The sequence below is a fragment of the Homarus americanus genome, unplaced genomic scaffold (genome assembly GCF_018991925.1).
Source record: "Homarus americanus isolate GMGI-L3 unplaced genomic scaffold, GMGI_Hamer_2.0 scaffold52512, whole genome shotgun sequence".
Lineage (NCBI taxonomy): Eukaryota > Metazoa > Arthropoda > Malacostraca > Decapoda > Nephropidae > Homarus > Homarus americanus.
This window is the reverse complement of record NW_024735442.1, coordinates 16,918,064-16,937,612: the sequence shown is the minus strand read 5'-3', so window position 1 is coordinate 16,937,612 and position 19,549 is coordinate 16,918,064. Positions and strand designations below refer to the sequence as shown.

The window sequence follows — 19,549 nt, the reverse complement described above, 5'->3', positions numbered from 1 at the left end:
CTTGGCAGCCTTCTCTGTACATTAATATACTAAACTACTGTGTTAGAAGTAGTACAGTACATGCAGCTTTAAGCCCTTAACATAATTCAGTATTGTGAGTGAGTGTCTTCAGGAGGCTCAGCATAACTTAAATTTTCATGCTGTTACTTGGAAGCCTCAACTCTAATAACTTACTCATTAAAATTAATCCATATAAATTTTTCCTGCTTATATATAATATATCTAAGCCAAGTGATGGTGTAAACATAAAAAAATGGTAAAGTTAGGGTTATAATGGTAGTGTTGAGTGTAGTGTAGTGGTAGGATTAACAGAGTGCATTACTAGAGTCACTTCAGAGCAGAGTTGTAGGGCGAGACCTGTAGAGCCAAATCAGGATGTCTTCATAAAAGTAGAAACAAGATGTACTGTATGTAGAGTTACAGATATAGCATTGTAGTAGACTAGAATGTGACGATAAAAAATATATTAATGTGATAATAGTAGAAGTGGGGTTTGGTTGTTGTATAGTGTTGAGGCATTATAAGTTTGGGAGATAATTAAATCAGGATAATTAACAAATTATCACAATCATGTTTTTTATTTTGATTGATTGATTTATTTTATTTCATTCATAGTTATATCAGTTGAGCTTATGATATCTAATATTTTTGCTAACGCACATGTTGATGTTACGTGCGGTGTAAATATTTCAAATTGGCATTTCATATTCACATTTGAAGTTCTTTAGCATGATAGGAGTTTGTTAGTAAATGTTTCCAGAATTTATCAGTTATTCTGTACTAATAACGGAGAAGATATCCAGTTTGCCAGTTGGGCTCAGATCACCTTATGTAGTACAGTACAGGACCAGGTGTTGAGGAGTGTGTCTGTGGTGTACTGTATTTACTGGGTACTTAGAGGAGAAGCTAGTTATTGAGATGATGATACTGTAGTGTTAAAGATGATGGACCAAAGTTTAAGAAACATGGCTTAATTTTTCATATAATTTATTATGTACTGTATAGTGATAATAAGAATCTTAGTGAACTTGATGATCTACAATTTTGGCTGCATTCATAAGGAAGTCAGATTAACACTCTTCCATAATTTTGGTTGCATTTATAGTAATACCAATTATGATGGTATTCCAAACTACATAGGACTCTACAGTATTCCATTTCAGTGGGTGTTTTGCTCCATTTGTCAATCTTTTTGTTACTTTGTTCATGCCATATTTCTTTCTTCCATTGTATCGCCTTTTTGAGAAAACTTTGTTATTTCTCATTTCTTATTTCCTTGCACTAGCAAGTGGCAGCTGCAACACACATTTAAGTCACTCTACTACTTCTTTATCTTTAACACTGCTACCCCCAGGACGTGAGTGATGGCGGTCACATATACAACTTTCCTAAGATGCTTGAGCTAAGGACCATCTCCACACATTTCAAGTGTTAAAGACTAAAACAGTACAAGTATTAGAAATATTTGTTGGAAGATTCTTCCTGCTATCTTGGCTAACATTCTGAATACCTCAGCAAATAAAGTACTACAGGACTGGCATCAGATCCTTAACCCATGAATGTATGGTGATGATGATAGTCAACATTTTTAGGGAAGGATCATAATGTGTCGCCCTGCTTTGACTGTGGGAAAAGATGATGGCATGTTGTAGAATTTCATATCTAGCATTAACAGTTCTTGAAATATAGTGCAGTCTTCTGTGGGAATTAGGCAGATATTAATCCATTGCAGAATTTATAAGGTGAGTGTATGGGAAGCCTTTTAAAGGAATCATTTAAATAGGTTAAAGAGCAAGGTACAGTGCAATAAATTTATGGAATTTATACATTTTGGTGGGAATATTAGACAGATTTAACCATTATTGTCAGGAACATAAAGGTTGTTGTGGATTCATAGGACAAAACTCTCAGTTGAATTCTTGGTTTACAGTACAGTAGTATATGAGTTAGTCTATTAATTTATCAGTCTTCTAAATTTCCTCTTAGTTTCTATGTTGTGTGTAGAAAAGTTTTAGATGATAAAAAGAAGCATGAGTTTTATCTTGTTTTATGTTGTATGATGTGCAAGTGTGCCTCTGAGACTTGGTCTATATTGGCAGTACAGAACTATGAAGTACATTGGTTTAAACAGCAAGGGAAGTGATTTTTTCAGGGACGTCAGTGTTGCAGAAAAAGGTACGGTGTAAATGGAAATTAAGAGTTTATTCAACAGAAACATACAGTTTGATTACTATGAGAATTCTATTTTATTATGATGTGTGAATTTACATGAGGTAAAAATGTTTGTAGATGTTATAGATGAGGTTGGCCGAAGATATAGTATGTTTGATATAGAAGAAGAAATCTTTGTCTTGCATCTTCATTAGTTATTATATTAGGGAAATTTCTTGTTTCTGCTTCTTGTTTATGACAAACTGAGAACATAAATACAATACTATACAGTTTTCCACAAGTTAAAAGTTTGGTCAGAGTTGCTACTGTTAGTGGTAGAGTTGCATCTAACACACCAGCAGCTCAGTGGGTCACGTCCTTGCAGACTATGAACTGATGTAAAGTTTATTGGTTGCAAATTTTTCCATGGCTTCAAGATTCTCGATCTGACTCTTGTAATTTTTCTCCCCTCCACAAGTTGACAACCATCAAAGAGAAAACTTATGAAATCTTGAAAATAAATTTTCTACATTATTTATACACTAATATTATAGTCCTGTAATTAAAACAGCTGCAGTTATTTATGTACATCATTTTTATTTTTTATTTTTAATCCACTGAACGTGAAATATAATTTATTTTAAATAGTACAGTTTTCTTCTTAACTGAATAATAAAACTAACGCATCTTTTCAAACATAGATCATGAATTAATTTATTTTATCAACAATGCCAATTTTAACTATGAAGAGTCAAATATATGCATAATGTCTCTTACACTAAACCTAAAATTTTTGAGTTTTACTATTAACATTTTTAAAGTGAATCATTTCTTATAATTTTCTTTTTTATTTTATCTTTAATTCTTGTTAGGTACAGTAATTTGTTTTTCATATTACACTGATGACATCCAAGCTTGCTGGGTACTTGAAAATTTTCTTTACGTAATTACTCGTTGGTGGCTGTGCTGGTTCCTGTCGGTTTGTATTTTATTTTAACTTTTTTCTGTACAGTATATTCTAAAATTTTCCAGCTTTCTGTGCTTTTGAATTTTCTTTATCATGTGCATTGCTTCCCCCATTCCTCAGGGAAACCTTCCTCACAACAATAATACTAACAGCTTGCTCATATTTTGTAATTAATATAAATGAAAAAGAAGTCATTAGTAACATTTAGAGATAAGAGAATTAAAATAATCTTAGTTACAAAATGCAAGCTGGTTGTAAACTTAAAATCCATAAAATGTTTATCTACGAACATACAATATATGTAACATGATCAATTGATTTCATTCCTGTAACTCTTGTTGCTCTCATCATAATTCTAAGGTTCTCCCAGCTGTATAACAATGACAGCTCACTCAGGGAACCTGCAGGAATGCAAGAAATCTTTCTGGGTTCTATATTTTGATTCTGGTTACTTGGTACTTTTTCTTCACTGTTGCCACTGCATTACATACATTTTGACAAGATATGAACTTAGAACAGTATATCAGTTAGCATGGCACTTAGAAGTAATTGCATGTAAGCATTGTTTTATTATAGATATTTATATAGATAGTGACATGTTAGTTTGCATGTATGATGTGTATCCAATCACAGAAAACAGCGGTTCAGTGATTACTACTCCGTAGTAGATGTTAGAAGTACTGTACAGTTATTAATGATGCTTGGACAAATGTACAAAACTGTAATTGTTAAGTACAGCATCTACTTAGAAATCCATGTATTAAGTTTCCCAGACACCCTTGAAATGCTACAATTGACCAAATTCTCCTTAATCAGTTTCCACATGTACAATACAGTATAATTCAGCAAATTTATATCCCAGAGGACTGAGCGTTGTAAAAAAAAATAATAGCCGTTGAACTTACTGAACGTACAGGGTATTTGCATTTTATAAAGAATTAAGAATAACCATTTCATGTGTTTCAAGACAAATACAAAAGAAATTTTTTTTGGATTACAGTTCTTTCTATAGCTGTGTGTCACATAATGCTTAAGTGTGAACCTAAAGTAGGTGTGTGTTAAACTCACTTATTATACTGTAAGCATTTCATATTTTCATTTAACAAAGGGTCTTTGTAAATTATCTGTTCTTTACTAATAATGAAAAATTAAGTAGATACCTGGAATAAAAATCAAATTGAAATCTGCACTGCAACTTACCTTGAATAATGATAATACTGTATACATTCACTATACATACTGTAATTACAGGTACACAATTTTTATATATAGTAAGTCAAACAGTGCTTTCTTTATACAGTACAGTAATTAGCTATATGAAACATCAAGTTAATCATAATTTTAAGAATTTAATGATAACAAGATATTTTAGTAATTTTACACAATACTGTACAGTAGTCATAAATCAGGTAAAATATAATACATGAGTAGTACAGATAATAATTCCTTGGGACTCATAACCTAAGAAACACAAGTTTTATTTTGTGGCAGGGTCGATGAAGTTTAATTTAGTTGGGTGGGTCTCTTCATTTCAGGGACTCATTATTGAGCACACTTTTCTCACCTGGGAGTCATTACCCTTTAAAACTGTGGGGGACAATGCAGGTACTGTATATTCAATTTCCAATGTACCTAGTCAGTGTGGGTATATAAACACTGGTAAACATTAAGACAATTCCACCAAGGATAGCCAGCAAAGCCATCAAATACTTATTTCCAGTTGGGTAAAAGGTGAAAGATGGGAGTTCGGCCGAGCGCAAATCCGGGTCTGCTCAGGCATTCTGGTATTAAGAGAATGGGACTGAATTTTTTTATAAAGTGTGTTTGTTCCAAAAGTACATCATTGGAAGGAGAAAGGAAGACCAAGGAGATGGAAGGATGGGATGAAGGAGACATTGAGGAAGTGACATGAAGCATGTATGAATGAGTGGAAAACATATGTATGACTGAATTGGGGGGAAGGAAATGCTAGTGGTTGATAATGTTGGTGTGTGTGAAGCAGCAGGTAACCCAGATTTAGCATCTTATTGTGGAAGGGAAGCAGCATGAAACAACACAATTATTACAACAGTAAAAATGAATGAAGGGAGAATGTTTTTATTCGCTCATGATATCAAGAGTATGAATTTTGTTTACACAAAAGTGTCATAATGAAATTAATATACTATTGATATTGATAAATAGGAACACATGAAAAGGTAACTTCTTTTTAAAACTTTCACAAGTGAGAAAAGATGTACAAAGCGTCACTCAACACAAACAGTTTTTAATCATGTCTTGGAAACATATTATTATGAAATATTGGCTGATTTAATGAAACTGTTCAATCCAAAATGTCTTAAGATTTAATTAAGAATAACCACATCTAAATAATTACTTCAGCTCAGTCCAGTCAAATATATCCTCGGGTAATGGTACAGGTCATGCAGGAATATTTTAAAACTATAAGTCATAGCTTTTGTTGACATATGTGTAGCTGGGTGCATATGTAGAATGTAGATTGAGTAATTAAAAGTACTTGCTTGTAGAGCTTCTGTATCTATTCAGTAACTAACTTTTCTTCTTGTTTCTGTGGTGATGGTGGGCATATTGGAGGGGGAGGGGGTGGTGTGAAGGGTAGTGGAGGTTGGATCTCCCACTCCACCTCTCCCTCCCTCCCTCCTCTTGTGGCCCTTCCATCTCCACGTCTCTTTCTTCCTGAACACATCCATCAACTTGGCCAACCTGTGGTGTGATCTGCACTGATCTCCACTGCCTCGACTCCTGTTTTGGTGACAATAATTGGGTCTCCAACACCACCATGTGACCCATGTATTTGCCACTGTGTGGTGCGACAACAACTTCATCACTACCACCATCTCCATCACTGCAGCCCTTCCTGTTCAACACTCTTCAGGTTCGGTCCGCCTTAGGGTCCACACACCGCAGAAAATTATCGTTCAAGAATGTGAGCAACGTGGTGGTACAGCTTCTACACTCTATAAAGTACTCGATGGAGGTTCCCTTCTCCAACATGGCAATACCTCCCCAGGACAAATCTACATCCATCACCAAGAAGGTAAATTTCTACCACTTTGTACATATATATATATATATATATATATATATATATATATATATATATATATATACTATATATATATATATATATATATATATATATATATATATATATATATATATATATATATATATATATATATATATATATATAATATATATATATATATATATACACACAGTATCTTCATAAGTTGACTAGTTGCTATACCGTTCCTCATATTTTTTTATTTCCATTATCTGAGGTGAATCAATATTTCACCATCAAGCAAATAACTGCAGATCTGTCTCCCAGAGTTGATAAGCATCATGTGTAGTTTTGCTCAAGCCATCTGTGTTTTACACTTGGTTATGAAGTGTTTACATTGAATCAAGATAGTTATTCATGTGAGTTATTCATGTGTTGACATTAAGGAAAGTCTTTATATCTTAGTCATCCACATGTGAATAGAAATGACAAAATTTATAAATTAATATCTGAGAATAACTACAGCTAATTGCTTGAAATAATTGCCTAGTTCCTGTTAGTATCTACCTCAGTTTGCTTGATCCATTGCCTTTTCATATGTACTGTGATTGATTTTATTTTGTTACAGATCTTTTTAATTTCATTATACCAGAACACTTGTATGTTATCACTTATGGTTCTTTAGGCTCCTTGATTATCTTGTGTTGTTGTAGACCACAGTGGATAGTGTACAGTAGACTATGGACCATAGTATAAGAACAGTGTAAATTACTTTAGATACATTTAAATATATAAAGAACTGTTGAGTAGGTGGCTTTTGTATAATCACTTAGTTCCACATACAGTGATCAAGGAATTTACAATTTATTTTTTAATTATTTTTTATTAAATATCTTAAATGTCAGAAGGTCCATCAGCTCTATCCAGTAATTGTATTAATACAAATTTGATAATCCTTAAAGTTCTTCATATACAGTAGTATATATATTCTAAAGTTGAAGTCCATCTTGAACATCATAATAACAGTATTTTGTCTGGTTTAATTGCATACATATTTATACTGAAGCAACAACACAAGTCTAGATGATTTACCCTAAAAGATCATTATATTATCCTCCTGCAACTGATTTATATCTGAGAATCACTTTTACTTTTCCCATCTTTTCTTGAAACCTGGACAGTTATTTAATTAAAAATGAAGTTAAGACTGTAGTTATTTATTTAGTGTTGCATCATTTAAGTTAAAAAGAATTAGTGTATTTGTGCCTGTTATGCTAATTTAGAGTTTACTGTTCAGTAATATTCCTTAGATATATATTTTGAAGTTTGATACCTTTGTTATCTATCAAGCTTAATTGTCTTACTTTAAACAAATGATTTACTTCTCATTATTTATCTGTGCAGTCCTTTACGTAGGCTGGTCAAGGATGAGTTTGTAAAAATAAGAATATGATTAGAAAGTCCCTCACTTTCTGTATCAGTGCTCACTGGTGCCAACAATGGCACTGTAAGTGCATCAGTTCTTACTTTTAAAACTTGTCCCACTTTAGTGCTGCTAGTGGTTATAACTGACTAACAGTGACCCATCATTCGTATGTCTTGTGTCACAGGCAACTAACACACTAACAGTCCCCCATTTCAATTTTCAGAGGAATATATTCTTTCACGAATACTACGAAATAGAGCGAACGTGCCCACAAGTGAGTGAATCGTAATGATCTGTGTATGGCTGTTTGTGACCCTCCCTGGGCTCAGCTCAGTTTTAGGCCCTGAAGCCTCTTACCCTTGTTGTGGTTATCACTCACCTCACGATCACTTTTATAACATTTTAATATTCTGTTGAAGACTTAAAAATTGTGGAAACAAGTTGCATGACAGATAATATATAAACCATTACATGTACAGCCCTGGGACTAATCTGTCTGTATTCAAAGGGTTATTGTTATCCATAATTCAATAGTCTGAAATGAGTATTAAATGTCATTAAAGTCAACGCCTGACATTTTAATCGTCTCACTCTCCTGCCACCCTGACACACCCTGTAATGACTTTTAGAAGCCATCATTGTTATGGACATTGGACAGCTAGTGTCATTTGCTGGCTTTCTCCAAATCACTTGGTATTTTGATCAAAGTTCAGTGCATATGTAGATTCTCAGAAGATCTAGAATTTATTTATGACACTTTTGATTTTATCAAAATACTTTGTACTTGCAGCCCTCCACTTGCAGATAGTCTTGTCCAGTACCATGGATGGCTTGTAGCATCCTTTAACAGTAACAGCAGTTATGTAGAGTTGGGGGATATTTAAGCCTGTACATGGCTGTTTTGCATCTGGAAATGTATTTGCTCCCTACCTTCTTGTTTTTAAAGTGTTTTAATCCTTTGTAAGAGTAATTTTAAGTACAGTATATTGGATATTATTTAACCCATCCTTATTTTCTTTTTGCTTTATTTTCATACTTTAACATATAATTATTTACTAATTAAATGTTTAAGCTCTCATCATAAGTGGGTAGCAGTGTCCTTGTACAGTGACAATACCGTGTAATCATAGATGTCATTTGCATCCTTCAACAGTGTCTTAAAGTGAATCTCCTCCCAGATATCCTATCCTGTATGCCCCATTTTTATGTCTGTTGTTGGGATTCTTAGATTTTGCGTTACCAACAGCTATGTACTGTACTGCAGTTTTTAGAATGTAGTAATATACAGAGTTGTCTCCCATAGCCTGCAACCAAGCACCACAGCAACTCGTAGAAAACTGTAATGACTTACACAATTTTGTGGCACTGTACACAATCTAATGATATTGTGATGCCCCATCTCCACCTCTCGTCACCCCTATGCTCCCACCCCACTATCGTTGGCTGGTATATTTCTACTGTTGCGTGTGGACTCTGGCAGAATATGCCAGCTGTGTGTGTGTGTGTTGTTCCAATGCACGTTTCAGCCAGTATGTACATAAAGAGGCTGTCCTATCAATTGCCTGTTTCAGTTGCTTTAGTTGAAAGAATTATCAGATATTTATTGATAATAACCTTTCTACTGATATTTCACATAAAGATCAACTCCAGACTTTTTTTTAATTATTGTTGCAGTTATTGTTCAGTAAATGGATACAAATTTTTTCTAAAGAAAGGACATGCAAAACTTTTCCCATAATTGAGTCTTAGAAGTTAGACTCAGGCTTTCTGCCCAATGCTGTACTTGTGAATGATAACAAGGAGGCTCAAGCCCTTAGAATTCATTTAGCACTGTACTAAAATATTTGAGCAGCTGTGAAACTAGACCATTGAAGGAACATTGTTACAAAATTTCAGCAATGTGGAACCATGTGTTTCAGACGAGAAATAAGTAAATTTTTTGTTTCTGATTTTTGTAACAGCAGCTATATTGGATGTTATACACTGATATCTGAAACAGTTTGAAAGAGAACCTTCCAAGGAACATTTGAGAAAAGTTCCATTAAATCTGAGTCATTAGGTTTTGAGAAGTCAAAATTGTGAAAAGGTTATGGATGGACGGATGGCTTGTGAACAGCAGTTATACCAGATGGGCTAAAAGGACAGTGAGTTAGACAGTGCAGCAGTGCAGTTGAGTATCCACAGTGCTTACCTCCTGTCCTAAGGGTTGATGGTTTGATACTGGGGCACTCTCAGCCCACCCAGCTGTAAATGGGTATCTAACTTTTACAAGTTGGAGAAGTGAAGGTGGTGAGTCCAGTGCCAGCCATGCTGCCTCCTTGTGTACCAAAGGCTTAGTATAATACAGTGTGTGCTGAAACCACACTGTCCCTAATTGACAGTCATGCCTATGGGACCCAATTTCACTTTCAGTCATTGTAGTTAATGGTGAACAACGCAATGATCATAATAACGTACTCATGTGGTTCACCACCTCTGAGTTTACTTTAATATCAATTGATTATTAAAAAGAATCCTACAAACTGTTATAAGTGAAAGTGAAAGATAATAAAAATAATAATAATAATAAAAATAATAAAAGTGAGTGATACAGTAGCAGATAATTTTATACAGCGTAGTCACTAGTACTGGACCTGTTAAGTGTTGTATATGTACATGCTATGAGGATTTTTTATATACTGTAGTTGCCAAACCTTGTGATGAAGAAAGGTAAAGAACATACTGTAATTTGGTCGATGCTTTCTTTACATTATATTAATTGTTCTTTATTTTAATATGTTTATTCTTTATATCTTGTCTCACTCATATTTTTTGTAATCATATTAAAGCATGGTGATACTGCTGCACAAAATATTCCTTTGCACAGATTGGCTCTTGTATATTTTTGCCATTCTGGGGTGAAACAAGCATGTACAGTACTGTATTGGCAAAATGAAGTCGAGTTTGCACGATAAAACCAACCAATTAATAGAAGTCAGCATTATAAGCCATTTGCCTTGACATGGAGAGTTACCATCGGGTAATCATGGCTAACTCACACAAGTGTGGAAAACGGACTTCAGCATTAATGCTTATTGTCACATTATCAGCCTCTGGCAATTCTCAAATGCTTATGGGTTACCATATATTTTTTTATTTAATTTTGAAAAAAGTAGTTGTGCATTTCATATTTTTTTCCTTGTGTAATTACACCATTAATATCCGACATAAAACTTGTTGACATCAATTAGAATAATACAGTACTGTACTTTCCCCCTGGGGTTGCCCTTTACAGTTGAAATTCAAGAAGAATTTAAACTGAACATAAACACACTGACAAGGCTGTGACTGCTGAACAAGGCAGATGATCCTGGAGCTAGATATACTTTGCAGGGTGTTACTGTGCCACAAAGGCTTGGTCACTTTTTTTTCATACTCGGACATATATAAAATATTTTAGGTCTTTTATTTTTTAGGGGTGAGATCGTTCAGTGGATACAGAGTTTTCCTTCTGTCCTAATATTTGCTGGTTTGATCCTGGGGCACTCCCAGTTCACCCAACTGTAAATGAGTAAATAACTTTACAATTAGGGAAGTTAAGGAAGTCAAGTGTAGGATGCTGTGGCCAAAGGGTTTATGCTGTATATTAGCACTTGCATTCTGACCCAATGGCTGCCAGCTCAAGTCCTGTCGCCAGCTACTGAGTGAGGTGGTCCCAGCTGCAGAGTGGGTACCTAACTTTACAATTAGCGAAGTGAGAGGTGGTTGAGTGCAGTACAGTATTGGCTATGCTGCCTTGTACCAGAGGCATAGTTTTCAAACTGCTGTATCCTCACTCTCCCCAATGGGCCATCAGGTCAATGGGACTCGTCTTCATCTTACTACGTATTAATAATTTTTATGAACGAGCAAAACTTTTCTAAAATTTAGTTTTTACATTGTGGAATTTATATATGTATAAGAGAATTGCTCTCATTAATGCCCAGGATTGCTTTCCTATAAAGGGTCGGCATAAGAAAAACAACCATAAACAAATACAGGTTTCAATAATAAGAGAGGATTATGTTTCCAGTCACAGCTAAAGTCCCTCTTTTGAGGATATATCTGTACTTTTATTACAGGTTGAACTTCTTTGATCCAGATTTATATGAACCAAAAACTTCTTTTTTGGAATTATGCATAAGAATTGCACATTGGTTGCATCAGAAACACAGGCATGCAAGTTTGGTGTTCTGAAAATTTTGTAAATCACTATAAACTTACCTGGCACACTTTAAGAGTAATAAATGCATAGAATTTAAGAAAACCGTTATCATTGTGACAAAATTGGGAAATATATATTAAAAAAAACAAATTTTAAAGCCGATACTAAATTTAAGCAGGTACTTTATATCTCGGAGACACATTATCTACTTCATTTGAAAATTATCGTATTTTGAATTATTTATTTCTTAATGAACAGTCCCTGTCATTATACAGTACAGTACAGTAGAGTATTGAGAAACAATAAAAATTTGATTGTTACATAAAGCACTTTGCCACCGCTAATCTGGTTCTCTTAGTAATATTTACCCAGTACTGTATCTTATATGTGAACTCCATTAAAGAAGAAAATTCTATATTCTGGCCTAGTTCAGGTTCCAAGGTTGTTGGTATTAGGGAGGTTCAACCTGTAGTTACTTTATAATAATACCTACTCATACAGTATTGTTAAATTAACATTATAAATGAGTACAGGTACAGTACTGTACTCATCAACACATTCAGCACTTTTTACAAATAATGACTTAGCTCTGCTGTACCAATAATTTAGAAGTGCCATTTCGTAAAGTACTGAACCTCATACCTACTGTAATGAATAACATCCTGCCAAACCTACCTAGCCAAAGGATGGAAATTGTATTTAGAGGATACTAGATGCAGAATATCATCCTAGCACAGATGTCAGTTCTATTAATTGAAAATTTTAAGGAAATACGTGAGCTCTGCTCTAAAGTATAAGTTTAATGTAGACTTTTGCTCGGACAACCTAACAACATTAGATTATGTTTTGTACTTTACCCCACTTATGTTTTATGCACTGAACTGAAAAATAATTTTTATTTGTTTTTATTTTTATTGTTTAGATTTATATATCCAATGTAGAACACATTTATCAGACAATTTTTCTGAAGGGTTTTACAGCAAAAGACTTCTGCATGATTGATTGGACCTTTAGGCAATTCTCCATATGTACAGGCAGTTGAAGTAAAGTTGTATATAGTGTACAGTAGAAGCTTGATATATGGTAGCTAGTTAGATGCTGTTTTTCAGGAATGTTATTTAAAGATTCCTTAAGCTTAGATATGATAAAAATGCTTCTTTATTTGGTAGGTTGATGATCCAGCAGAGTTTATTTGTTCATGTCTTAAATTGGCCTTTGAGGCATGATATTCTTCATATGCTTAATTTGTTTTTTACTAGTTAGGAGGTTAAAAGTTAACTAATTTAACTTAAGCATCTTCCTCTCCTGTTGGGTGGCCTTCAACTTCCCACAAAGGGGTACTAAAGTCTGGGATCATAACAGGAAAAAGTAACCAGCTTTGTGCAAAATTAAATGATTATTGCACATTACAGTACAGTACTTGTACAGGAACAGTACAAATCTGTTTCCTTGGCCTTCAGTTCCCCGTAGTAGTTGGATCCCTATACTTAGTGAAACTATTGAGACATTGAGATGGGCATGGAGATGATGCAAATCATTATTTGGTAGCTGTTCATGCTAGGAGCAACTGAATTATCAAGCCCATGAAGACTGCCTTGCCTGGGGTAGTTCTTCAGATCATTCAGCCAGGGCATTTATATGATATATTTTTTTTAATTAAACATACTGTAGCCAGCCTAGCTTGATTTCAGAATTTAAATTGATCGATTGAACTATAATTTCAGTGTTACCTTTGTCAAACATTAACCAGATGACATGCATGACTATTGGGATTAAAGACGAGAAAAGCTAATTATATGTGCATTATTATAGTACAGTATACACAGATCTACACAGCTACATCCAAAATTCAGTTGTTTTAAAGTGTTATATGGTACTAAAGTTATGTTCAGCAATAAAGATGTGTTTAGCATTAAACAGTAAATCGAAATATAGAAAATACATACATACTGTATACCTGTACTGTAGTATAAATTGTTCTGCCAAATAGGGATAATTGTAAAGAATTTTGGTAATATACAATACTATATATGCTCTTCTGAATATCTATATATATATATATATATATAATATATGAATATATACTCTATAGGGAAAATCAAGTAGATAATCAAAGAACAGACTTTAAATAAACATTGCCAATACTAACTTAACAAACGTAGCTATGTTAGGTACTGCGTAGCTTGGTAAGGTCATGATAGTAAACAACTTCTTACATGAGATGGAGGAAATTTTACTATCTGAATTATTTTCCATTATTTTATGGCAGTAAACACAAAATTTCATCCTGTTATTGCAGAAATAACATTTGTACTTTAAGGATTAATTGGATGATTATTCCTATTTCGTGTGATTTTTACATGACAGTAAACTGTTTATAAAAGATACAAGTCTTGGGCCTTCTCCCTGCCTGGATGTTGAAGCAGTGTAGTACCAACATGCTTTGATTCTTTGCCCTTCGCCCTGTCCAACCCCCTTTTTTTTTTATTACAGATGCACTTCTTTCCCAACACATTTGAAAATGTGTTAGTTTATTGCGTTCAGAAACATTAAAATTGTAGTTAACGGTCATTAAAATTAAATGTCGGTATCGCTCTTAAGATGTATATTATGTATCAAACATAAAATACACACAAGTTTCTTCAAGAAAACTGCAGCACATATATGAGGTATTTTTATTATAAAGTATTAAATAGAAATACAAAATTTTTTGTAAAACTATATAATAAGACGTGAGTGTTTTACAACTTGAACAATATTGTGGATGAGAAAACTGTGTACAGTACAGGCTCAGTGTAATTTACAGTAGAGTACTGTACTACTGTATTTGTTAAATCCTGAACCATTAAACACAATATCCTCCTCCACAACATTGAGATTCTGTATAATATTTTGTAGTGAATATAACTCTTAAAGTATTGCAGTATTCCTTAAAAGACTGCAAGACTACTTCTGTTGGGCACATGGTAATTTTAAGAAGGATTCAGACATGTACAGTAATTCTAACAGCTGACGACATTAATATTAAGAATTAAAAGTACCTGGTATTCTTCTACTCCCAAAACTCCACCCCAGGAATTTTGTAAAAGGACCAACATTTATAATTTATTTAGAAACAATATACTGTATTAAAAAACGTTGAATATTTACATGGCCTTTCATTACAAAATGATATCAGACATAATGAAAGCCATTTGAAAATAAATATTTAAGTGTACCTGTACAGATATTATCAAGGAAATTTTACCGATTAATCAGCTTAATCCAGGTGAATTATTTGTTATTGTTTTGTTGTACATACAGGAAGTTATGAGATAGTAATAAAAAAAAACTGAAATGTTAGCAGATAAACTAAACCTTTAAGGCTCATTTGATCTATATTTGCCCACTCTTTAAGACTAATTTAGTCAGAAATATTTCTTAGTTATCTTTAGCTAAACATCACAACATAGATTTACTATATTCACTTGTTAGAGTCGTAGGGGCTTTTGATATATTGTTCTGTACAATATAGTATGGGGAGCATGCCACAGTCTTACCTGTGTGTCACTGTAGAAGTAACTACACTGAACCACTTGGAGGAAGGGAAAGTCTCTTCACCTTATGTTTGTGTTGGCTTCAGGTGTGCTGCTGCCTGATTTGTATTAGAGAAGGGACTTGACTTTGTTGATAATTTCTTTAGTGCAAGAAGCTGTGGCACAGACATTCTGAAACTTGTTTAAATGCAATTAATAAGGAATTACAGGGGGCCCCCCAAATTCGCAAGGGTTAGGTTCTCAAAATGGCCGCGAATAACATTTGCGGGCCGGGTGGGGGGTTGGTATATACCCTTTATGTGTTTGCCCTGAGGATAATTATTTCTTTTACCTGTAGTATTGTATGTGTGTGTGTGTGTGTGTGTGTAGACACACACACACAATACACATGCAAATAAATAATAATGGGGAAATACTCTCACAAATAATCAGAAACAAATTTATTAAAAATGTGAGTCTACCCTCAAGTCCGTTCTCTATTACAGTACTATATTAACAGAGCACGGACTTGAGGGTAGGCTGTCACATTTAAAAAAAAAAAAATTCTGATTTTTGTCAGAGGATTTTCCAATTATTTATTTGTATGTGTTTTGTGTGTCTGTGTCTACACACACACACATATTTACAATACAGGTAAAGGAAATTACTGTCTCCAGAGCGAATGGCTCCCTGTCCCAGCCGCGAAAATGCCGACAACTTTAAAACTACCCACAGACATTCTTGGGTACATCCAGGGTGTCATCCACGAATAACCGAGAACCGCGAAATAAAAATCCGTGAACTTGGGGGGGCATTCTGTATTGCTGTCCCTATTATCTTGAAAATATTTATAACATTTATAATGGTATTACCTGTATCTAATTTCACATATATTGTACATATTTTGTATATTTTACATAGGTTAAGGTATCTTGAACTTGTTGATGGAACCTGGGTACAGCATCTGATTTAATAGCTTTTGCTTTAGACCATTATACTTGTCTTATATTTAGGGTCATAAGGTTTTTGGCACCCAAGAATGAATATTTATGCTTGTAACTCTTTTTGCCTTGAAGTGTACTGTATTTTAGCTTGTTTTCAAATATAACATTTTCTATCTTTGTTTTTAATATTTTTCTTGTCACAGCAGCTTCAGCTCATTTAGCTCATACATTTTCATGTATGCACCAGTTATTATGATGCTTCATGTTTCTATGAGTTAAACATAATGAATAACTCATATTTTTTAGTTAACCTGAATTTTTACAGTTATAAAATTTTCATAAAATACAATAATTTATGGATTTTATTGTTTTTGTCTCAGGAAAAACAAATGTAGTTTATAGAGAATAGTGTAAATTGAAATAGACTTTTGAAGTTTTAGAACTAAGAGGGTCCTTCAACTTGTTTGTTAACATTAGAATTGTGATAATGTAATAGATAATATATATTCTTTATTTACAGTCTAGCCTGCTGTCAGACAAATTCAAACGGCCATTTAAGAAGAGACACTCCTCACTCCCACATGCACCTTCCAATCGCGTTAACAAATATTTGGCCCAGGCCATCGAAGCCAGATCTGTAGACCGGGAAAAGTCTACTCATGTTTCACTAATCACCTTGTGCTTTAGGGACAGAGAAAAAGAGAGAGATGTAAGTTGAGTTACCTGGTAAGCCACCCTAATTGTACTTAGATTCAGTTTTTTAGTACAGCATTATTCACTAGATGTAGCAGGGAGGATGGAAATATCATTGGATATGTGAAGGCCACAGAATTAAGACCTGTTTATATCATAATAAGTACTTAACAGCCACCTCTAGTAGCATCAAGCAAGAATCTTTAACTTCTACATCATGTACAGGTATTTAGTTTGTGTTGTATACATTGTAATTTATCTTCTCTTTCAGTACCACGAAGAGTTAGATGTGGGTTTCGGCAACTCTTTACTCTGTTCTCTGTTTTTACTGCTGTTTGTGGCTTCAGTGCAGGCGCTGGTGTTGCCGCGTACACTGCTCTTCCTTTTCCTGTTCTTGGCAGCATTTGTAACAATATCTGTAATGTTGATTGTTCTGCTGGCATCCAGGTAAGTTTCTCTCTGAAGTTTTTGTATTCTTCAGTTTTACTCTGTTTTGAAGTACTAATTGTATTTGGAGGAAATTTAAAAATTATATACCTTACAATATCATGAATTATAATAAATAAAGTGTATACATCTATCTTTTGTTTACTTGATGTGTCTCAAGTACTACTCTCTAACTTGACCAGTTTCAAAACATGTCTACTACTTTCTTTATGTAGAATTTACCCTATTGTCACTGTTAATCCCTTATAGGGTATTAGTCATACACTAAACCATTAAACACAAAAAAGTTGTACTGTTCAATCAATCAATGATACATAAACATCTTTTGAAGACGATGGATCATAAATGATGCCCCCTCAATTACATACTTCCTGCTGCTCTCAACACTTTTCCCTGCTTCACTGACTATTGTGCACAGTGGTGTATAATATATACAAAACAAAGGTATCTCACTTTCACACCATCCAAGGTGAGGGTGTAAGTTTGGCTGACAGTTTGCCTTGCATAAAACTATCTTTCCACAATTAATGATTTCCTATTCATCCCATGTAGTCCTTTATTATTGGGTATTTTTAAGTGGTCCCTCGATCAACGAACACAATTGGTTCCACAGAGTCGGTTGTTAACCGAAAATTTCGTTAACTGAATCTATTATTTCAATGGGATGTTGGGTAATTGGTTCCAACTCACAGAAAAAGTATACATACAAAGTACTGTATACCGGTAATAGAATTAACAAAACATTAAATGTACAATAAACTAAATACAGTACTGTACTGTACAGTATACTGTACAATAATAAACAAAAAACAATAGAATACGCTATTTTAACTTACTTTGAGCTGATTGTAGAGGCAGTCGATGATGACATGCCATATTCTTTACAGAGTGCATTGGTTCTAATGCCTTCTTCATGTTTCATAATAATTTCTGCACTGTATATTATCAATATGTTAACTAAATTTCAGAATGACCAATAATTTTAATGTAAAAATGCAAAAATATTCGAGACCAACAAACTCGATGTTCACTCCACTGTAAACAAAATTAAACTGAAAAGCGTTGGTGGGTAATTCGATCAGCTGAAGGGCGCACAAAAACTGTTCCCTGTACTCTATATATTATCAATATGTTAACAAAATTTTAGAATGACCAATAATTTTAATATAAAAAATGCAAAAATATTCAAGAGCACAACTTTCTTGACATTTACTCCACTGGAAACGAATGTAAACATAGAACAGATTACTGAATTGACGGACTAGCCGATCAGCTGATGCGCACAACAAAGCATGTTTCTCGTAAGGCTGTCGTTAATGGAACTGAAAATCCTTATGGGAGCTAATTCATTAATCAAAATTTCGTTAATTGAACCGTTCGTTAATCGAGGGATCACCGTACAGTAAAATCTGTGGTGTACTGTGCACAAGACTATCAAGAACAATGGAGGGACTCTACACAAACCACTGGCGACCTCTAGTTGGAGCGGCCATTGAGTAAATTAGATTAGGTTGTAATTATGATGGAAGATAACAATTTTGGGCTTAAACTATGAAGCATTGGAGCAAACATGACAAAATGAAAAGTCCTGTATATCTTCATCTCATTGATATCAAGTCAAATTTTAAGTACAGTACAGTAGGCTCTCATATTTGGACACCTATTTAGACCGTAAAAACCTCACGAAATTCAAATCGTCCAAATTTAAATACAACTTCCTATGGAGAAAATTAATTTGAGTTTGGTATTTTCGTTGTTTGGTTAAATTTTGCCTTATTTACCCTACTTTTTTGGCTAATTACTACCTGTAATAAAGCAGCATCCTAATAAACCAACGGAAATAACACAGATAAAGTTAAATAAAACCTAAAAACAACACAGAAAAAGTTTTTATGTTCTACAGCTTCAGCTAGAGTTGAACCTGACGACTTGGCAACTTCGTCATCCGAGTAAAAACACACACAACAACATTGGCTTTCCTTATGTTTTCAACTTTACCACCACTGGTGGGTAGAATTTTTGTTTTAAATTCAGAAACATTAATTAAAATATATATGAAAAGAAAATAAGTGTTGCTTTCATATTCTTATGTAGAGTAATGACGATATGTTTTCACATGTGCGCACTTGCATACGCTATCTCACTTTTTTTCTTTACCATTAATGGTTAGCTACTTCTATTGTTCCATTTATTAA

The 19,549-nt window shown here is 33.8% G+C and overlaps 1 protein-coding gene across 4 annotated transcripts in view; it reads left to right on the top strand.

The window, feature by feature from the left end:
- The window catches only part of LOC121871085 (adenylate cyclase type 1-like), a 111,447-nt gene that overhangs the window by 56,080 nt on the left and 35,818 nt on the right, over positions 1-19,549 (top strand). For 2 of the 4 annotated variants that reach the window (XM_042373217.1, XM_042373214.1), the window contains exons 8-11: positions 5,991-6,176; positions 7,796-7,846; positions 16,735-16,923; positions 17,179-17,354. In XM_042373217.1, the coding sequence (XP_042229151.1) occupies positions 5,991-6,176; positions 7,796-7,846; positions 16,735-16,923; positions 17,179-17,354 (602 nt within the window). The remainder of the gene's footprint in view (positions 1-5,990; positions 6,177-7,795; positions 7,847-16,734; positions 16,924-17,178; positions 17,355-19,549) is intronic. The other 2 variants (XM_042373215.1, XM_042373216.1) reach the window with 2 other exon arrangements.